The sequence below is a fragment of the Sturnus vulgaris genome, chromosome 3 (genome assembly GCF_052056855.1).
Source record: "Sturnus vulgaris isolate bStuVul1 chromosome 3, bStuVul1.hap1, whole genome shotgun sequence".
In the NCBI taxonomy this organism is placed as follows: Eukaryota; Metazoa; Chordata; class Aves; order Passeriformes; family Sturnidae; genus Sturnus; species Sturnus vulgaris.
In genome coordinates, this window is record NC_142245.1 from 9566728 (window position 1) to 9589440 (window position 22713).

Consider the following 22713-nt stretch of genomic DNA (forward strand, 5'->3'; position numbering starts at 1 on the left):
TAGCCTGCCCCTCTCCTATCAATACCTCTTTATTTTATAATTTCTTTTTTTTTTTTAACCAATCTGGTTAACTCTGCATTTCACTTCCTTCAAATACCAAGCAGAAGCTCATCTCCAGCACCACTTAGTAGTTTTCCAGCCATTCAATACACTCATGAAGTATTACTATAACAAAATGCCAAATACTTGCACAGAAAAGAAAGAAGGAAATTTTTCCCTTGAGCAGCTCTAATGGCTTATTTGTACTGCAGCCTTTTATTCCTGCTTTTAAACACACAAAACAAGCTCTGCACTCTTTCTAGTTCAACTAAACACCAAGTGCCTTTTTTAAAAATGCAAGGTCATTCAAGTAATGCAAGTATAGGAATTACTATTTTATAAAACTCTATACCATTTCCTAATGCTTTTAATCTTTACAGCCACCAAACTGCATACATACAGTAACAACATGTAAAGCAATGACGGGCTGCAACCAACTTAACACCTCCCATGCCAAGTTTCAGTCAAGGATGAATTACGTTGGCAGTATTATAAATCTGTAGTGATAAAGTTTTTGCTGTAATTTCACCAGTATTTAAAATTAAAAAAGCCCACCACTGAAGTATCAGTGGCTTTTCCATAATTTATAAACACACACGCACTTTAAATACATGGAGCACAACAAACTCCTGAAATACAGAGATTTACACTGAGATCTAAGAGATGTGTCTGTATCCTGGCCCTCCATTGCCACCAAGGCAAGCAGTGCTTTTAATACAACTTCAAAAATGAAAATGAAAACTTTAAAAAGAAATCAGCAGTAAGGAATCAGACACCTTGATTTTTAGGAAATGTGATCATGTAAGGTGGCTGCATTGTTGAAATTGTGCAGAAAATTGGAGAAGGCAGGTCTAGGTCTGGCCCCCACCTTCAGCAACATGCTCTCCCATGCAGCTCTTTCACAGTCAAGTGCCAGCAGAGAAGGGTGAATTTCCCAGCTTGTCAACATCATCAAGACCCACTGCATGGAGCATCTAAGGCAAAATTAGGCATTCATCACCCCACTGAACCACTGGACTTCTGACCTCAATTCCTCACCCACGTAGTACAGAAGAATGATGGAGATGAGTAAAGATCCAAGTGTCACAGTAATCACACAAATGAAACAAAAGTAAGCAACTGAACAAAAACTAAGCTACACATCTATATACCTCCAAGCATACTTTAAATTAGCCCAGGTAATACTTTCAAATCTCTACATCATTTTTAAGAACAAGACAGTTTGTAAATAATTGCAACCCCAGAGCCAGATCCCTGCAGCAGTGGCTGACTTGTATTCGCCAGTTCTACTGATGCCTTCCAGCAGTTCTCTTATGGCATCCCTTGGATCACTGGAAAACAAAAGAAATAGCTCTCCTGTATTAGAACCTGGATACTTTTCCTCTTCACAGCCCTCAAGGTTTTACCAAGATGGATGTGGTGACAAGCTGCTCAGAATGTCAACTGCTACCAAGGCATGATCCCAACTATTCACCCTCCCCTCACCTCATTGTGTTCCAACTTGAGGAAAAGCACATGCTTCCCTCTGTGCTGCAACTTGAAGCATTAGTTAGCAACCTTCTCTCAGCACCGGGGCATACCTTTCCACTTGTAAAACCAGGTAAACAGCCAGCATACCTTCCAAGCACTTGGAAGTCCAGGTGGGATTGTTGGGACATGTCAGTGAAGAAATGCAGTGAGTGGAAGTAAGATGAGCTCTCTGCTTTTAGTGAAGGGGGTGAACATGATGGGTATCTTTTTGGGCAGCATCCCCCTCGAAACAGGGACCTGCTCAAGGTGCTATGGGTTAGGAGTCATTACAGCTGCAGAAAAAGAAGTGCTGCCAATATTTAAATGGAGAAAACCAGATAGTAAGGAGACTCTCCTTTCACCTCATGTATGTCCCCCAGAAAAATGCTTTCCACCACCAGTATGGGAATTAATAAATAAGTAAAAAGCATAAATGGTCACACAAAAAAGGTAAATTACACGGGTGTGCTTTAGCTCAAATACCAATTGCAGCTAATGGCATCAACTAATCCTAAACATGGACTTAATTCCTATGAAACCACATCATTTCAGAAATGTTTTTCTGCAGGTGAGGGGAGGACCAGCAAGGAGGTGGTAGGCGAACTGTGGTGCCGCACCAGGCTCGAGTGTTTAGGCAAGAAGCTTTGTGATTTCCCACAGTGTTTTGAAACTCTGACTGCTGTACGAATGCCTTCAGTGTATTTCAAGTCTTGCAATGAAAACTAATCTTGCTCTCAACTACTCAAACAGGTAAGCGATGTTCTGTATTTTAACGTACAGAAGGGAACCGGCCATTTCTAGTTAGCAAGAAAAGAAGTAGTGTGACTATTCAAACAGGATGTATGTATAACGCAGTTAAAAAACCCAACAACCTAAGTGTTTCCAGACCTCCTCTGGACTTGAGTGTATGTGCAGAACACACTCCTGTCCTTGCACGGAGTGCAGGTCCCTACAAGCTGGAAGATGTGTTTCCCATACACAGGATCAAAAGACGCTATCAGGTTTTACAACACATCTCCCAGTGCCATCAGCGCGAGTCTGGCAAAGAGCAGCAGCAGAGGTGGAACAGCGACCAGCTATTAAAGAAGAGGGGGAAGTGGTTACTCGCAACAAGAGACAAACACTTTTGTTCCTAGGGAGAGATATACACAGGTAACAAGTCTGGTTACTTCTGGAAGCCCATTTATCCTTCAAGTAGTTCCCTGAAGACACTAATTCTGGCAGGCATTTTTCGTCATTTCTGTAGTACCTTGGACAAAAAGCTCTAGCTAGCAAGGAAAAAGCTTCACCACTGCAGTCTTCAGGTCATGGAATGCTCTTCTCCTTGCCAGACACTGCTGTCGAAGTCCAGGCACTCTGGGCAACTGCAATCTCACTTTTGGAAACATTACAAATGAGGAAATCAACTTATCTTGCTAGAAAGTCCCATAAACCCTCCTCCCCACACCTGCCAGTAAGAAGTGTCCTTCCTAACTGGAATGGCTATCAGCAGCACTCAGCTGAAAGACTCAAGATCTCTCCTCTGATTACACCTAGGAATTGAGAACAAAGTGGAGGGGGGAAATACAACAAATTCCCAAAACACAGTCCTTGAAGAGCAAGTCGCAAGCAAAGAAAGTCAAAGAATAAAGTTATTAAAAGACTGTAAGAACAAGCAGGCTAGAGACAAAAAGAGTAATTTGGGTTAAAACTCACTTTAGACCCACTGCAATAGGTAGAACTTGCTGGCTGTTAGTAGAAAGGTTCCCAACAGCCTTGAAAGCAGACTTTGTAACAGTGCTTTTGATAAAACACTCTAAGATGAAGCTTCTACTGCATGGGGTAGACAGTGTTTTATTCCGCTGACTACACTGGGTGAATGTTATAGGGATCACCTTCCCCCGATGTCAGGAGAAAATACTGCCACGAGGGTTTGGCTGCAGCATGAGTCGTAGAAGTCCTGCTTCCAGACAAGCGTGACACATGGAGGAACAGAAATAAAACAAGCAAGAAGCAAAAGAATATCCTCGAGAGTGCAGAGAAAACAAAATGGAGACAGAAAATGAGATGGAGCAAAGACATCCTCCTGGACTTTGAGGTATGTCCACCAGCCCATGCAACACTTGCCTGACATCAAGCTGGAGCAGAAAAAAAGAGGTTGGGAGCATTTGTGGGTACCAAGACTGATGGTAATAACCTCCCAGAACTGCTGTGCTGGTGGGTAGAAGTGCATTGCTTTCCTATTCTTGCTGCATCAGCAGGGCTTGCCCCTCATCCCAGCTCCATCCTGCAGCCCCATGGCCTCCAGTGGGAGCCAGTAGATGGTTTTCCTTGCCTTGCAAGGAACCAAATCCTGAGAAACCACATGGGCAAACCCAGCCTTTGCTCCCAAAAGCTGATGCAAAAACCCAAGGTGAGGGTCAGAAGCAGAGAGAAGGTGGCCAGCACAGCCCAGCTGCACTTCTTAGCAGCTTGAGAGGGTCAGGTTTACAGCACTGAGCAAGTACCAGAAAAATAAATGATTAAAGAAAGTTTGACAAGGAAAGGGGGTGGACGTGGGTAGAGAAACGGGAAGGAAGGAAAACTCAAAAGATCTTGGCAGAAAACCAATAGGTAAGAAAAGAAATTTTAAAAAAAGAAAAAGAAAAAAAAAATCATTAGAAACTATCAGCTGAGTTTACCACAGCCAAAGTGGAAAGAAATGGCCAGTGCAAGCAAGATGCTGGGAGATGCTGCCCTGCTCTGCTTGCTGCCAGGCTTGGAGCAGACCTCTCTGAGATTTACGTGACAACAGCTTCTTGCTTCCTTTTGGTAGTCTAGAGAAATGGGGACCTGCTGCAATTCCTATCTCCTGTCAATCAACTCCACAGTCTATCTGTGCCTTTTTTAGTCAACTGACCTTTTCTATTTTTACTTCTTTTTTAAATTCTATACTGCTTTAGAAGCCTAAGTCCCCAAAAAATCAAATGCTCCACTTAGCAAACAGGGCCTATATAAAAAACACAGTCTCCAGAGTTGTACTTTTAGTTTCACTGATCTCTGTGCCCTCTCCACCCCTGCACAGCTCTTGCTCTGAAGAAAGATCACCTTATGCTGTTAAAAAGGGGAAAAAAAAAGGAAAAACAAAACAGCCACATTTTTCAGTGAATTTGTTGTAGGGAGCAGTTCCTATGTCCATTCTGCTGGAGGGAAGGAAATTGAATTTATCCATTCCTCAAGCATGCCAGAGCGTGTAAGAAAGAAAAATGAGGGACTGAAACCAATGGTTAAGTTGTGTGTCATTCCTGAGCTCCTATTTTCCAGCCCAGTCCAAAGAAGGAGGACAACTACCATCATCTCCCTGCAATTTGGTGGCCGACAGGAAACAATTTTGTGGTTTAAACCCGGCTAACAGCAAAACAAGCCCATGTTAAGAGCGAGCCTTGCCACACAAGGCACTTTTGTTTGCAGCCTCAGGATTTAATTAAACAGGTAGATAAAACCTACCTTTTAACCCACGCTCCAGGGTGTGCCTCAGTGAGATAAAAAACCGGCTGCAAAAGCAGGTCAAAGATGGTTCCATTGCTGGTGCAGCATTTGCGCCGCACTCAAACATCATCCCACTGCATGCCTCAAGAACGGGAGCTGCACCAAAAAACCTCACTTTCTTGCCCAAAGGCAGGTTGGTTTGGTTTCCCCTTTTTAGTGCTGCATCTGGGTTATCCACGGGCTGCATGGGGCCATAACATGGTCTAATGTGCTGAGAAATTAAATATCCAGCTCTCTTCTGCTTGCAGCAACCCTCTTCCCATATGTTTTCCTTCCAGTTGTCTGCACCCTCTCCATACATCTTCCACCTACAACTTCTTTTCAAGCCATTTCCAAAACAGAAGTAGAAAGAGTAGAAAGGGCAAATCCCTTCATTCTTTCCCCTTTTCTTCATGAGACAGATCTATTATTCCCTTGTAAACAACAACTTCTCCCAGAGACTGAACAAAGCGGCTACTTACAGGTCATATTTTAAACAGGCATGTTTTCAGGCCAAGAAATAAACAGTTATATTTTGGCAATCCTTCATTTCCTGTCCTATTTACAAGCGATAATGTCATAACACACAGTGTGTCCCATGCCTTCCTCCCCGGCTGAAACTTGCAGCAAAATAATTTAGCTGAATGAGCTGCCTTTGATACCTACAGAAAAGTCATCAGAATGGGGCAAAAACGTAGTGAAAACTGAGAGAAAATAATTTTTTTTCAGCACAAAGGGCAAACTGCAATACTGACAGACTCAGTATTCAGAGCAAACATCACTGGTGTCTGCTCAGAGGTGGAGGACAGTGAGATTTTTGGGACTGGTAAAAGAAACAGCAAGTACAATATTTTTTCCTTAGACTGGAAAAATACATGAGTGTATTATATTATACATTTTGCCGTCCTGGACACCACCACAGCAACCCTATATATATGCCACTTAACCCAGCTCGTTAAAAACCTCCAGGGGACCAGTCCCACTTGCGAACACTTGGCAGGAGTGCTCCCAGCTCACTGGAAGAAATCAGGCGTGCGTTAGAGCGGCGGGGACACTCCCGGGACACAGCCGGCCCAGGGCATCGCGGCTCCGTCCCAAGCAGCGAAAGGCTGCGGACCAACACTTCCTCGTTCTCTGACCTTTTCCATTTAATTACTTCCTGTGACTTTCTTGGAACCATGCATCGGAACGAGCAGGAGGCAGCCTCTGGGCATAACCGAATCACTTTAAGGGTTCAGCTCCATTCTCCTCCTCACAGACAGGAAAGCCACGGGCAGCCCATCCAGGATGGCTTCGGAGAGGGTCTCCCACGGCTGCCCATCTTCTGGGTGCAGCGCTGCCCGAAATCCCCCCACCGCTTAGGTCCAGCACCGCAGCTTCGAACCTCTGATTTATTACCTGGCATCCCCATTCTGTGCCCGCCCTTCAACGTGCGAGGCAGCGCGGGCTGAGCGAGGGGCAAGTGGGGACGCAGAAATAAAGGCCGAGATGCAGAAAGAGGTGCTCGCTCAGCAATGACAAACTGACCTCTAAGTATCGATCCGAAATGGTGCAGTTCTGAAGGGACCGATGAGTTTCCAGCATCCTAAGCCGTTTGTTTCCCTTCACGGTTTTATAAATTACCTCAAAACTCAAAGTCTAATTGAGTTGTTCTCAAGAAACTACTAAAAAAAGGCCAAAAAAGGCGGGGGGGAACCCTTGTTATTTACTTGAAGTGGGTTATTTTAAAAGGCATCCTGACAGTGGTCCTTTTTTTTGTAATCTGGCTGTTAACATTTGCTCACAGTGCACTCAGTGAAACAAGAATAGCTATGCAAATTAAAGCCAGATATCTAGGGCAAATAGCGCGCTATACTACCATTGTTCTGACAGCTTGAGAAAACTTATCAGGAAAGACTGTCCTTATTTCTTTTAACACCATATATATTGGAGAAAAAAAAAATCAAATCACTTCACCCACCACCGAAATGAAAAAACAACCCATGAGTCACCGACTTCAGCAACGCTATCACTCAATGTAAGGCTGGAAGAGAGCAGCTTACAGAGAAAACCATGGCTTACACCTAAAACACCTTGATGTGCCCTACAAAGCCAAGGCCCGCACTAAACTCTGACAAGAGGCCAACCACGGCGTCCAGGAGAACCATTTGGGATGTGCACTGAGGTAAGGACCACGAGGCATCACTGACCCTGAAAGTCAACAAATCAGTGGCCCCGGAATGGGTTTGGTACCAGCTCACTGTGGTCACTCCCCACCTCCATGGGACCAAAGCAGTGTTGCTGGCTCAACAGGTGACCCCAGGAGAGCTTCCACACACATAAAAACCACTAGCTGAAACCTCTGTCAGCATGGCAGTGCAGCAGCATATGGAAGAATTCACTCCAAATCGCAATGCAGCCTACAGTTAGGGGAAAAACAGCCCAGCTAACCATCAGAGCCAAGTGCTTGGTGTTTTACACCAACACTCACCTCTCCACTGAGCCCTGCAGAAAAACACTTTTGGAGCAATATCTCGTCTCCAGATGAAGGCTAGTGAGCGCCAGATTTTTGTCCACTGAATTGGGTTAGATTTGGCCCTGTGTTCTCAAACTCAGAGACAGGGACCCACTTCTCTTCCTCTTGTCCAATTTACAAAGTTTAAAAAAAACCCCAAACAAATGAAGAATCAGGTTTTTATTGGAAATGAGTTGGTCAAGTTTTTCCAACCTGTTAGGTCATGGCAATCTGCATGTAACTACTTTTTGGGGTGGGTTTTTTTGTGTTTTTTGTTTGTCTGTTTGTTTTTTCCTTTTTTTGTTGCAAGAACCTTACCAACTTCAAAATAACCACGATTTTAGAAGCTACATATAAACGCGTATTTATAGTCTCTTCATTAAGAGCTGCCAAAACAACAATTCCTCTCAACATTCACATTAGGGCCAGAAGCCATTTGCTTCACCACTCATATTTTTCCAGTAAATCGCCCTAAAATAAGTTTACCACGACGAAGGTATAAGCGTGGCACATGCCACCAATTATGATTTTTTTCGGACCTCAAAACCGAGCCAAAAAGTTGCACAATTTTGACGCTGTTTTATAAGCCCTGCAAAGAGTCGTTTTAAAGTACTGTACATCCTATGGCGCTTGGCACCAGCCCAGTCCTGCACGCCAGTGAGTCATTCCTCTTGACTGTCAAAACCCCGAAGGAGATAGCCAGGAACAGCCCTTGGGCCAGCACGGCGTGAAAGAACCCTTCCTGCCATTCCGCTGCAGTACCTTTAGGTTTTATTTTTGTGAAGAAAGCATTAAAACAGGGAAAAGGGCACCGTCGGGCATTTTGAAAGCCTCGGTGCGGCCTCTCGGGGGGTTTATCAGCGGGGAGGCGGCGGGAGGGCTGCGGAGCGGGAGTGGGCGGCGGGGGGTGACGGTGAATGGGGAGGCCGCCGGTGACCGGGTTTATGAATGCAGCGTCATGTGACGGCGGCGGCGGCCGCTCTCCTATTCACAAAACGGCGGCGGCCGGGGCGGGGATCCACGACGTCGTGTGTCCCCCCCGGGCTCCGCTTCCCAGCCCCCCCCAAGGCCCGGGGCTGCGGGGTGGGGGCGCGCACCGCTTCCCCCTCCCTTCCGCCTCCGACCGCCCCCGCCAGGCGCCCCGAGCCCCTCGGCCGGGGCGGAGAGCGGCGGCGGCGGCGTGGGGCTGCGCCCCCTCCCTGCGGTGCCCCGGGGCCCCGCACCCCGGCAGGGCCGCACCGCCCTTCCGGGGGTTTTTATGAATGAAAGGCCCGTATGCAAATGAGCGCGGCCCGGGGGGAGCACGAAATGGCGGATGCTCGGGCGGGCGGCGCGCACACGAACGCGCGTGTCCGCGTCCCTCTGTCCGCCCGCGGCCGGTCCGTCCGTCCCTCCGTGCACGGGGTATGGGGATGAGCGACCCGCACCGGTTCTCGCCGGGGCAACAAAGACTGTCCCCTGTTCCGTGCTCCCCATCCGCCCGTCGCCCCCGGCCCCGCTCACTCGTCAGGGTAGGCTTCCTCGGTCATCTTCTCCCCGTCTAGGCTCATCCCTCGCCGCGGGCGGCCGGGCTGCGCCTCCGCATCTTCCCGAGCTTCACATGGCGAGGGAGGCCGCGCCGGGCCCGACGGCGCGGGAGCGCGGGCGGCGGCGGGGGAGGAGAAGGGGGGACTACGGCCGCGCTCGTCGCCGGGCGGCGGCGGCCGGGGGCGGAGGAGGAGAGGCGGCGGTCAGCGCGCCGCGAAGGCGCGGCGGGGCGCGGCGGCGGCGGCGGCGGCGCGGGGTCCGGGCCCGGAGGAGCAGCGCAGCGCCCGGGGGCAGGCGGCGGCGCCGGGCCAGCCCCATGGCCGCAATCACGCCATGGCGGGGCGCCGCGGGGGGGGCGGCGGAGCGGGCAGGGAGGGAGGGAGGGAGGGAGCGGGGAGCCCCGGCAGGAAGCGGCGGCGCTGCCGCGGCCGCCGGGAGCGGGCAGGGCAATGCCGGACTCGGGCGGTAGGAGGGAAGGGAGAAGGGAGAGAGTCGCAGCAGCGGCGGCTGGGAAGGAGGAGACGCGGCCGGCAGTGGCGCCGCCCCGGCCCGGCCCCCCGAGCCCCCGCGGCGCAGCGCAGCGCCCGGGGTGCGGTCCCGCCGCGTTCGCCTCCGCCCGCTGGCGCCGCCCCCCGCGCCGCAGCCCCCGCGCCCCGCCCGACGCTGCTCTCGGCCGGGCCGGAGCGGCGGGGCCCGCCCGGCTGCAGCTTCTGCTGTTCATCCTCACCCGTCCCCAATTATCCCTGCGCAGCCGGATCCAGCAATACCTGGCTCAGTCCTGCCAGGCCGCGCTGAAAAAATCACAGAATCGATTAGGTTGGAAAAGACCTCTGAGATCATCGAGTCCAACCTGTGACCAAACACCGTGTCAGTCAGACCGTGGCACTGAGTTCCACATCCGGTCTTCCCTTCACCACTTCCAGGGACGGTGACTCCACCACCTCCCTGGGCAGCCTATTCCAATGTCAAACCACCCCTTCTTTGAAGAAATTCCGCCTAAGGTCCAAACTTAACCTCTCCTGGTGCGGCGTTGAGAATGTGTCCTCTTGTCCTGTCACTGGCTGAGTTGGAGAAAAGGCCAACCCCAAACCTGGCCATACGCTTCTTTCAGGTAGTCGTAGAGAGTGATAGTCACACCCTGAGCCTCCTTTTCTCAGGCTAAACCTCGGCTTCCTCAGCCACTCCTCATGAGACTTGTGCTCCAGACCCTTCAGCAACTTTATTGCCCGTCTCTGGACATCTTGGCTCACCTCAATCTGAGTTCTGCCAGCCTGGCTAGGTTCAGCCCAGCCTGGCTCAGCCTGGTTCTGTTCAGCCCAGGGCAGCCTGGCTCGGTGCAGCTTCTCATCGTGGCCGATGAGACCCATAGGAAGCGTTTCCGTACTGTGATGCCGTGCGCCCAGTGAGTGGTCTGGCAGCTGGTCGGTAGAAGCCCAGGGAGCCAATGTTGCCCCCACAGCAGCATGTCCCGAGGTTCAGGTGCTGTTTTCTCACCACTCTTGTGTCCTTCCCACCTCACCTTGCCCTCTAGGAGAGCTCAAATCGCTCCTTGGCACCACATTCAGAATTAGTGTGGGGTGCATGCTGGCAACATTGCTGGTAACATTGCTGATAGCTTTTCTCGTAGGTCAGTTCAAATGTTTTTTGCCGTGGTGAACTGTAAACACTCTACCAACTTGTGTTGTGTTCATACCTACAGCATGACATCTGCCCTCAGGACTTGCTTTGTCCACAGAGGAGGGGTAACAGGAGCTGACTATTTAAAAGATAGTGTAATGAAATTGAGTAACTAGCCATGAGTTTTGGTTTTGCTTCCTCCATCAGGTTGTCTGTGATCGGGCAATCCTGGGAGAAAAAATGTGTCTGTACCAAATAAGGACATCATCTTGCCCTCCAGCTTTTGCAGGCCCCTCCACTGCAGCATCCTTTTCCCACTGCAGGCAGAGAGATGTGCTACGTCTGCTCTCACTGTATTGGGATATTCAGTCTTGATATGGCTGCCGTTCCTAAGGGAGTCACATACTGATTTAACTTTCAAGTCTAGTCTATGGGATTTAGTCTTGAAGGGGCCTTCCGATTTTGATGTGGAAATTGTGTTTCTGCTCTACTGGGTTTCAGTTTTTAAGTGCTGTAAATTTTCTTTTCAGGAACAGAAGTGGAAACGGAGAGAAATTTGTGGACTGCTAGTAGTGAGATGGAGGCAAGAGCTGATGAAAGATTTGAGGTCTTCTCCTCAGGGAGAAGCAGCATGTCCTTCGGAGGCAGTACCAGAATCTTCAGCTTTGTGGCACAATATTACAGTCATGCTCCTGTCACTGCTAGAGGTTTGGCCATAACACCAGATAATGTGTGAGAGTGCAAGCCTGCTGCCCTCCCTTTGGCAGACTGTGGGTGCTCTTTTTGGGTGGCAATGCTGCCTATCCCCCCACCCCCTTCCCACCCATTCCTTTTCAAAGCAGTTTGTCACTCCCTCGGCTGTGCTAATGCATCCCCTGCTGAGGAGTGACACGGCTAGATCTGCTAAATGGTGCCAGCGGATAGTACCCCCCCAATACCTCTTTATTTTGGAAAGTTATTCAAGGATCCAGCTTGCAGAATGGCATGATAAACATCTTGGCAAAGCTGAGCTGGCTGCAAAAGGAAGTGTCAGGGCAGGAGTAAGCGGTTGGGGGTAAGGAAATTGCAGGAACATCTTCAGCTGCTGTACAATAAAAGACCAGATGTAATGATTTGACACATTTCCACCCATCCTATGTCTTTGTTTTTCCTCAAAGGATGCTGAGATTGCACAGACCTCTAACATCCTCAAAATCTTTCATGCCAAAAATTTCTATGATTAGCAGGAACATTGATGTGCCTGAAGTGGGGAGCGTGGCATTTAGCAGTTGGTTACTACAGAAGCAGAATGCGGGGAGAGTTATAGCCATGTGAAAAACCCAGGGCACAATCATGTAATTAAAAGGCCATTATAATGGTTATACCTCTGAGGAGGACTGGGTATTAATCACTGTCTGATTAATACTTGAGAGCTTGTCTGTGTGATCTGGATGTATTTTTATGTGCTTATGTTGTGTGTGCATATATTTACCCCGATGGTGAGAAGCAAATGTGTCTGAGGTTTGGAAGCTGAAGTCTTACTTGATCTAGCTTCTTGAGTCATTTCCTGTGGATTTGCAAGATCTCTTATTTGATCTCTGCTTTCACTGTCCTGCCAACTTGAAAGCTGCTAAGTGATTTATTCGCTTAATGATTTCTCTCACTCACTGCACAACCCTCTGACTATTACTTTCACCGAAGTATTGAATTTTATTTTTCTAATATTCAGGTTACTGTGCTGGTTCTCGTAAGTAGCGTGATTGAGCTGACTGACTTTTGTGAATGAAAAGGCTCTCTCTCAGAGGTGTGATTTCTGTTTGTGCATTGTGTTGTTTGTATACAGAGCTTCTGCTCAGACACAGAATAGCGCTTCCCTGTGATGCGATTGTTAAGGTACCTAGAATTAATTAGCCTTTGGTGGCAGAGCTTCAAGGCAGCAGCTCCTGCATACTAACGATTTGCATGCTATGACTGTCCCGTGTTCTATATTCAAAAGAAACATTTATTTTGCAGAATAATACTTTAGCTGTTGCAGAGAACCTTGTTTCTGCCTGGATTGGAATAAACTTCCCTGAATGCTGTTATACCTTTAGCTAGCACTTATTTAGGGTGAGAACTACTGGAATTTGAAGTGTCAGAGTTTAGGATGGCATTTAGTGCAGGCTTGCAACATAGCCTCCTGCCTTCACTTACTCTCCCTTGTAAAACCTTTCAGCCCTTGAGCTGAAATCTTCCATGCTGTTGATTTAGGAACCTACATATAAATGTTGGTACCCTGTTGGCTGTGCTGAATTCAATGATTTTTCCACTGACTCACTTGGTCACTTTGAATGAGTGAGGAGTGGAAGTCAGCAGTCCTGACATGCCATCCTCCAGACAATTTCCCTCATCCCCAATAATTCTTTTGAGCAGCAATCATATTTTAAAAGCAAATATTACATCTGTATTTTTCCCCATCATAATTGCTCAGAATTTAAGAGCTGCAGAAACAATCTACAACATTTGCAGTCAGAGTAAAGTCAGGGCTAACACTTTTTGGGAGGTCACAGTTTGGAAATACAGAGGTTTTTTTCAGCAGGAGTAGGATTTAGCATGTGGTTTGGAGAATTGTCAGGATCCTTTTGGGTACGTGACAAGGAAGAGGATGTGGCGAGCTCCTTGCAGTCTTCCCAGGATGTCCTTTTGAAGGCTGCTAAGACCAGAGCAGGCAAGCATGAGCTGCCAGATGAGCTGACTATCCCACTTCTCCATTTTTTGGTTTTTGTAAACCTGCATTTTACTAGGATAGCAAGTGGCGACATCGAGGCAATCTCTGTGCTGTTGCCTGTATGGCTTTTCTGGACACCATTGGATCAGCTTGGGCAAGAGCAACAAATGTGCTGATGGCTGGGAAGGCATTGACAAGTGCATGCAGTCAGGCATGAGTCATGCCTATGGGACAAATCTGGTGTCATTCGTAGCTGTGTTCCTCTCCTTCATCCTCTCCCAAAATAAAAGCAAAGTTTATTGAAACGGGGAGATGGCAAGGAAAAGCAGTATTTTCAAAACCCTTGCATTCCTACTGGGCACTCTGTTGCCCTCTTAATATTCAGCAGTAAGTGATTTATAGCCCCCCTGACATGGTGGTTTGGTGTTTCCTTTGTGTGCATAACTTCCTTTTGATATAAAGGGATGATAACAAACCTAAATTGTAGTCTCACAAGCACATGACACATTGTCTTTGTGGTGCAGATAGCAGGAAAATGCTCTAATCTTGATTTCAACACTTCAGCCTTCCCACCCCCAAATTCCACCCTGGTGAGAGGATGGCATTAGCAGGTTTAGTGAGACAGCAGTGTTGGTGGGGGTGATTCCTTCACACATAGTGGTGCAGGATGATGTTTTGGGAATGCCACTAGAATCAAGTCCCTAGCATGGACTCCACAAGAGATGAGTGCACAGCTGCTTCTTGAACTTTTTTGCATACCTTTTCATGATGAATGCTTGGAAGGAAAAACTGCTGCAAAACCTTCACTTACTGCTGCCAGTTCTGCAGCAGTGCTTTGCTCCTGAGCATTCCCAACTCAGCATGCCCTGGCCCATCAAATTGAAAAATAAGTGTGCAGGAACTTTACAAGTGTCACTGCAACCTCAGGATTAGTCCTAAAGCCAGGCTACTTTTGGCATGAGGGAAGGGCTGCTCTTCTCTTGAGATGCCTTTCCACCCTTGAGAGGTTTCTGTATTTTTGATACAGTTGTTTCCAGGGCCTCATGGGAACTGAACAAACAGATGTCAAATAATCTGGTTTTACTTCAGGGAGCACAAAAGTGGATGGAGAAACATTGGAAAAACACTGAAGTTGTGCACACCTTTTCCTCCCCTCCTTGGGGGTTATTTGAATTTGGTTTGAACCTTTAAGTGTATTTCAGAAAGCTGCTTTCTGATAGCCAAACTTTGCTTGGGTGTTCCTCCCCTTCTCTCACAGCTATTGTGAGACCATTCCCTCTGAATACCCACATCCCCTTTATTGCAAAGCTCTTTGATCAGCCTCAGCAGGTGACATGATGAACAATTGACTGACTACTTTGGCAAAACCAGTTTTTGTGGCTTGACCTCCTTTTCACACCCGGTGTCTTGCTGTGAGTACAGGGTCCTATTCAGTGTCTGAGTAGTTATAATTGCAGGTTTACCCAGTCTAGACCTGGCTGTGGGAGAAACCCCCCACAGGTATCAGTCAGGAAAGGCTTCTGGAGTTAAATTAAGCATTTGAAATATGGAAATGCTGACATGGCTGGGTCAGATGTTTCATGGTGTATGGTACACGGGAAACGAGTTGTATGTACCCTGCTTGTATCCTCATTTACTCAGCCCTTGGCTTCAGGGCTGCTCAGTGACACTGACCCACTGAGTCCTTTGCAGATGCTTGGCCATATATAATTTCAAAGAGTGCCAGTCCACCCTCTTCTACAGGCAGATATTTTCCCTTGTGTCAACATCCTCATAACAACTCCAGCTAGGCAAATATAGCACATGGCTTATGAGTGTCCTGGAAGGACTCAGAGGTGCAGAGTTAAAGCTAAAGAAGGCTCATGAGTAACCCCATGCAACACTGAATAGCTTTGGGATAAGTTGCAGCACATGATGAAGAAGCTGGGAGGAGAGTTTAATGGTCCTGCAGAGAATGCCTCCTTAGACAGCCACCCTCCAAGATGTTCCCAAGGATTCCCATGAAAAATAATCCTATGCTCCTTTTACGTTCTGGTGATCACACACATATCATGCTTCCCTGCCCAGTTCTAAGGAGAAAAGTAATTATAATTTTAAAAAATAAGCACTCCACACAAAAACCTTTGGGGACTGTACATATACTCCAGTATAGATGCCAGCTCCATCTAGAAGGGAATGAAGAATCACAGCTCTGCTCTGTGTGTGATTGTTAACAGAAGCTGCTATTTGCACGGACTGGATGCAAGGCCTTCCAGATGCCCACTGCTAGCTGCATCCCTAGCAGTGTTTTCTGCCAGGCTTAACAAAGCCCAGAAATGCAAGCCCAGTTATGAGAACTTCACACCTATAAGACCAAAAACACAAGCTTGATCCTGCTCACAGAACTCCCTTGTTTAAGACAACAGACTCTCCAGTCTCTTAGAGAAAAAAAAAAGGGCTGGTTATTGCTGATGCCCGTTCTGACCTTAAAAGCTGAAAGGAAAAGCAATCCAAGATATGGGGTGTGTGAAATGGCAGCTGAAGGGCTTTTTTTGTTCCTTCTGCAGTTAATGCCATCATGCTAAAATTGCAAGCAGGTAGGAGTGGGGGTTAATTTAAGGTTTAGTGTGACCAAGAATTATTATTTAGAAAATAGCAAATGTTCAACATTCTGAAAAATAAGCTTCACTTCCCTAAGCAGGAGTACTTGAATTAAGTTGAAGAGACTATGAAGGAAACCTCCATATCCATGGCAGGTAAACATTTGCCTTTGATTCTGTTTTTCTCTTCAAGTTTACAAACCCCAGCATTTACACTTAAATGAATGTGCTGTAAGCTACATTTAGGAAGAGAATTTCATCCCCCTCCTGCAGGTACTTTTACACATTATAATTATTTGACTGCAGCCTTACAAAATATGGCTGGAGGGATGGTTTGAAAAGGAGTTACATAGCACTGATGATAACTGCCTGATTCAGCCCCACTGAAGGCAGTGGCAGCAGGATCAGACGATCCAGAAGATATATTTTATTTTAAATAGCCATTATGGACCTTCCGTGACTTATGGTAAATTCCTGTCTCCTGATTTCACATGCTGGAGAATTCACATGTATGCTGGAATCATGCATATCTTCAGGGCCATGTGTTCAATGTGGACATGAATGTCTGCATTTTGTCACCATTAAAAAAAAAACGATAACAACAACAAACTAACAGAGAGCTAGAGAGCTTATGAAGATGGCATTTTGGTGAATGATGGTATTTTTTTAATACCATCACTTTTATCTTCAAACATATCACAGAGTTTGGACTCTTCCTTTATTTTTTGCATTCTGCTTCTTCTCTCTCACCTGATCTGCTACATCTATACAATAGGAATTGTAGTCCAAAACTCATAGAGGAGTGAAGGAACTCTATAACCACATGGTCTGTATGCAATACCTTGCACATAATTGCTTCTCCTTGTGCCAAAAACTTTGCCACACTACCAGTATTTAGTTTATTGCTGCACAAAACGCTCTTGATAGCTGTGGCATTGAAATACTTCCTATAAATTGGTTCCTGCTCAGCTCTAAAGAGATTTGAGTCTTCTTTTTGATGTTTTTCTAAGAAAGTTACAAACGTGAAAGCTCTCCCACAAGACTTGGTCAAAATATTGTGAGATGGCAGTCTAAATTTTGGGCCCTCTCTGGCTTGCAGGCAAAGTGGGACAAGTCTTTATTTTCTTGAAAGAAACGGGGATGGCTGTCTTCTTTAAAATTCTGAGAGGGCAGAAAGCAGAGATGATTTCTACCTTCCTGTGGCAAGATCAATTATATCCCCTCTGTAGATGGACCTACCCTAGTAACAGGGTCAGCACGGCACCTTTTGAGAAAGGTCACCAGAGCCTGTTGCCCTCTGCCTTCTAAAGAATGGAGGCAGTGGTAAGGACTTTGTGCCACTACCATTTAGCTGTTACCAAAATCACAGGCAGAGCTTTCTTTGATCATAACGTCTCCTATTGCAGGAAACTGCAGAAACTCTGCAGGAACTTTGCTGCACACAACTACCCCAAAAGGGGCTTTGACCTTTTAACAATGGTGCTTCATTATACAGTATTTTCTTATATTGATTTTTCAAGTATTGGGGTGAAGATAATCACTGAGAAACATGAGATCTTGAAAAAAAAATACAATAAATTATATATTGTGACTTTTGATTTAGAGTATCTGTGTAACCATATCTGATCTTATATGCTACTTTTAATTTGTATCCTTCACAGTCATTTGTAGGGGTGGAGGAGAGTCTTCCATTACAGCAGAAAGAACTATAGCCCAAGGAGATACCAGGATGTCTGGAAGAAGACTTGAAAACAGGAGCATCTGGGAGTCGTTTAAGACGGGAAGACAACATCCACTCGAGTTTAATTCCCTGTGCTTTTTTGTATGTATCTAGTTGCTTGGATGTGAGTGGTACATAAATCACCTGAGACCCTCCATTCCTCATTACTGTTGGAAAGGACAGAAATAAATTCTAACATATCTGTGAGACATACCAGAATTACTCCAAACTTAGAAGAATTTTGGAGCAAAGTTAAATGCTTCAAGCCTAAATAGCACACTGCTGATTATTTTTTTTATAGTTTATATCATCATGGATTACAATGAATTCCTGCTGTGAAAATGTCCCATCAAATAGAACATGGTTGCAGTCATATGCCTTGTGTGGCCTGAGTAAAAGTGCATTTCCACCCTAGGAAAATCCTTTATGCCCTGATTTCCAAGTTCAAAAATAACTCTCTAGAGATGAAACACGTTTTCACCCTTTAAAGTAGTGTTTTCACCTACAAATACATGCTGCCTAAACAAGAGCCCTTTCCTTTGCACTTGTGCCAACGTGCAACTTGGATACAGAACTAAACTTAGATCTGTAGTTATAATGCTTCCACTGACTTTTTTGGTTTTGTTTTTTTAATGATGACTCTAAGACATGTGCCGTCTCTCTTCTGAATTTTAATCTTTCTAATGAAGGTGTGTTTGAAGAAGGCACACCCTTCAGAAGATGTTTTGTGGTATCGTCTTTGTGCCTTTAGTGTTGAGAACCAGCTGCCTTTTCAATTTTAAATGCACTTTTCAGGGTCTTACATCACAGAGGCCTAAATTAAAACACACTTACCATAAAGGGGTGCAGCACATGCATTCATCCTGGAAATTGCACTGCGACATGAAAGACATCCAAACACTGCGTGTAATTTTGAAGATGAGCAAGCCTTGGCCTTTCACATGTCCCACGTGAGGGAAGTGCATCCACATCCCGCAAAATTGTAAGCCTCTGAATCATGGAAGTCGGATCTTAAAGTCTCTAATTCCCACTGAATTAGAGATGTATGACAATGTGTGTGGCTGTGAAAATTAAGCCCAGTGCTGGATTGGGGGTGGCTGACTGCCCTGGTGGATGTGAGCCTGTGCAGGAACCCCTGTAAGTCCAACACCCAGCGTGACCCAGGAAGATGCAGAACTCAGGGGTAGGCAGTTCTCACTTTCTGCCTCCCAGCTCCTCCTCCACATGTTATTCAGGCTCAGGGATCAGGATCTGGTGACTCCCCAATGACATGCAAATTTTGCTTAGTGGGCTTGCAGGCTGAGAAGGGCTGGTCATGCCTTGCATAAAAATTATTTGATTAGCTCTAGATGTCTTTCTCCTAATTAAGTTATTGGAGAAAAAAATTTCCTCTCTGATATGATGGTATCGCACCTTTATTTTGGACATATATACCATGGTGAGACTAGCAGCTGGTCTTTAACTTCACTTCCTGCAGCTATGGAAACCTTCCCACAGGCTGTGCACCCCTGCAGAACCAGAGACCTCCTTTCAGGGTTCATGGGTTTAATGCCAAATTCTTTCTCCACATCCATGGCTCCCGGGAACCAAACAGCAGCATCAGAGAAGCATCAGCTTCATTAGCCCGTGGTTATACAGAGGGAACTCCCAAACTTCAGCCTGAGTGAGATTTCCCTTCCTGCCTCTATTTAATGTCAGTTTTACTTGTAACTGTTCAAGGGAAAGATTTTTTTTACACTCTCTTTCAAGTATCAGGTATTGGCAATCCCTCTCCTAGAGTGCCATGGTTGGAGAGTATCCTGGGCTAACTTGGGAGGCACAAGGCTCTCCTGTGTCTAGACATTGCAGTAAATGTTATTCAGTCTCCTGTAGAGTTACTGGGCTTGACACAAATGCCCTAGCCAAGCTCACAAGCTATATGGGAATATATGCCACCAGAAGACACTGTCTCCCTTGCCATTTTTGTCTGTAAAGCAATGGCTTATAGAGAGTTTTTAACTGAAAGGTGTTGTTGGCCTCTTTCCTTTTTATTTTTTTTACTTTTGTTTCCTGTAGGAGGGTCTCTGGAATTCCTTAATGTTGTCATTGACTTCTAGGGATTTCCCTCTTTAAGTTGCGCTATCTCTCCCAGGTTACAAGCAATGCAAAATTGCTGAGGGAAGACATTTCTGTTTGAACTGGAAGCCATGAATACAGGAGCTTCTCCTCCCAAAGGAAATGTATTTACTTCCATGTCCCCAGTCTTACATCTTTGCTTTGTACTCAGGTATTTTCACTTGAGACTTCCCAGTTTCCTAGAAATTCTGATTTACTCTTTTGCTGAGTCTGTGGAACAAGATACTAAATCCATCTTACTTGGAAAAAAAAAGTAAAGAAAGAACAATAAAACTCTAATTGAAACATTTTGCTGAAAAATGTCACAGCATAGTGATTTTTGAAACAAATCCAAAGAAATACTTTTTGCTTTTCTAAACTAGGAAAACAAATGCACGTGTATACCCGTTCAGTTGGAGTGGAATTGGAAAATCTTTGTCTCATATGGAGGAAAAAGAGAGGCTGGCTTTGTCTTATGTGTATTTGTGTGTCTTTGTTATCAATATTTAGGAGTGAGTCTTGGGAAGTTTTACTGTGATGTTGAGGAGAAGGCTGCAATTCCAGGCACTAAGGTGGCTCATTTGGAAAGGCTGAAATGTGACTGTCTGCTCTTAGATGCCCATGAACTCCTCTAAAACCACAGGGACTCTTGCACCCCACTTCATTCTAACTCAGGACAACCAGATGTCCAAGGCCCAGGCCCATTCTGAGGTCCTAACAAGCATCTTTTGGATACTGTTTTGTCCCTTTTTTTTTTTTTCTGGATATAATTTTTCCCCCAGCAAGTCCTTCTTCATCTGCAGTGATCTGATCTTCCACATCAAGAAGACAGGAGTCTCCCATGCAGGAGACTTGTGCCTCACCCACCTCACCACCCTCCCCAACCGGTCCTCCCTTCACTACTCCTTCCTCTCTTCAGAGTCATCACTCAACTAAGAGCTGTGTAACTTCAGTTATATCCCTGCTCTCCCAGATCTCAAGGAATAAGTTCCCTGCCAATTTCACACAGAGGGATCATTCTTGTGTGTTCAGTGTCTTTAGGGTACATCACACAGAATCTCAGTCCAGGATTCCCTGGTCAAAACCCAGACACCACTTTCCCCTCCACTATGTGAAAATGGAAGTAAGCTTGGCCACAGCAAAACCACAGAGCAGTGGTGAAGCCCCCAGTGTTTGTGGAGATGGTGTAAAGCACCCAAATCTTTACTTCAGATTTTCAAAATACATGGATGTGTCTGTCAGCAAGACTTCCAGAAGGACAAAATGTCACTGGGATCCCCACTATGAAAAGCTGCCATAAGGTCGGTGACACCAGGATTTCCGCAAGCTGGTGCTTATCTTGTAGACAAATCTCCTGGGGGGGAAAAGTCAGACACACACACAGAGGTACAGTGAGAACAGCTGTCTGTTGTGGGGCTGTAAGGAACTGCCAGAAACCCACGGAGGAAGGTGAAAAAAAAGAAAAAAATTAAAGGGGGAAAGGCGGGGAGGGGAGAAGCTGTTTTTCTCAAAGCTTGGCTGCCCTTGCAAGCAGAGTAACATCACAAAAGAGACACATGGTGAGGCAGGTTTAGACCATTAAATCCTTTTGGAGTTCTGTTGATGATGAAGTAGAGGGAAAGAAACTTCGCTGCACACCATTGCAGTGATTAACGTGATGTTTTCAGGAGAGTTCATCCATCAGGAGGCATGTGCTGATAAAGCTCATTTCTGCTCTGGAGCTAGGTAAACTGAGCCATGGGAGCAAATCAACTCACCAAAGCTACACTGTAAATGTGACAGAGGTAGAAAGATTAAATATGAACAGATTACCCTTACTCTGCCTGCTTCACACACTCATGCAAAGACAGAATCTGCATTGAGCATTTTAGAAGCTCTTGAAATTCTGAAATCAGCTGGCCTGGATAATACTGACTCACTTCTTCTGTACAAGTTAAGAATGGAGTAAAATGGGGTACTTGAGGGCTCAGTTTGGCCCAAAGGAGCAAAGATTTGTTGCTCGCTCCATGTCTGTCCATACACTGTGTGTCAAGAAGGCACAAAGCAGAGAATAAAATCTCTGAAAGACCTGGAGAAATAATAGCTGCCTCAGTTCAGGGGCTGAGCTGGAAAATGGACAGTAAAAGAACTAGATTAAGTCAAAGCAAGAGAAATGGTAATTTTTCCTTTCTAAAAATTTTTAAAAACTTGTTTTTGCTTGGGGGAAATGGGAAAAAACCACAATGTTTTAGTTTGGGTCAGCCCAAATTGCATTTTGAATATAACATTTTGTTTTGAGGTTAGTTGCCTCTCTCGTTTCTCACACTTCCTTTTATTTCATGTCTCTTGAGTGGAAAATGCCACTTCAAAATAGCTAATCAGAGGGCTGTGTTTAAGAGGCAGTGAAATAGAATGCTGTGGCATTTTCAAAACAATTTCTTTCAAGAAATGTAGATATGTATGTACTTCCTCCATAAAGTTTTGGATACAGTTGAACATGTTTGCCATGTTTCATTCATTTTGGAAACTCCAAAATTGCATGGTTTGGGTTTTTTGTGCTTTTTTCCCCCAAGATATTTTAGTTTTGGTTGGTTTTTTTTTTTTTTGCCTTATTTGATTCCTGCTGAAGGAATTGCTTCTGCAGAAACAACGAAAGAGAGATGTATAACCTGAGCAATGGGACATTTCAGGGAACAGGACAAGGCTCACAACAGTACCTGGGGCAGAGGCCAGTGTATGGCTGAAGGCAAAAGCATGAGCAGCGCTCTCTAATTTCCCAGCTAAGCTACTGAAGAAACAGCAGGGAGGAAAGAGTTGAGGCAACAGGGGATGGATGTGTGCAGCTTTATGGTGCTCAGTTTTAAGTAGCTGTGCTACTGGAGGGCTGATTTTCCATTAGCCAGATCACTGTCACAAGCCTTGCATTCCAGGTTTTCTCAGTTTGCTGGGCAAGCCCTAGAGAGGCAGATGTGTCAGGTCATGC

General features: G+C 45.9%; 2 protein-coding genes across 3 annotated transcripts in view; one reads left to right on the forward strand and one right to left on the reverse strand.

The window, feature by feature from the left end:
* The window catches only part of SPRED2 (sprouty related EVH1 domain containing 2), a 59232-nt gene extending 50051 nt beyond the window's left edge, over positions 1-9181 (reverse strand). The window contains exon 1 of the mRNA XM_014893153.2: positions 9032-9181. Coding sequence (XP_014748639.1) covers positions 9032-9078 — 47 coding nt within the window. The 5' untranslated portion in view covers positions 9079-9181. The remainder of the gene's footprint in view (positions 1-9031) is intronic.
* LOC148224174 (uncharacterized) lies at positions 8459-22226 on the forward strand. Of its 2 annotated transcripts, none has more exons than XM_088160970.1 (3): positions 8459-9039; positions 11203-11404; positions 17599-22226. In XM_088160970.1, exons 1-3 carry the CDS (start codon positions 8844-8846, stop codon positions 17606-17608), a joined length of 408 nt encoding a protein of 135 aa, XP_088017096.1. In that variant the 5' UTR covers positions 8459-8843; the 3' UTR covers positions 17609-22226. The 2 variants fall into 2 exon arrangements, with proteins under 2 accessions (XP_088017096.1, XP_088017095.1); XM_088160969.1 differs by having other exon boundaries at positions 8469-9039; positions 11203-11379.
* Positions 22227-22713: the final 487 nt, after the last annotated feature.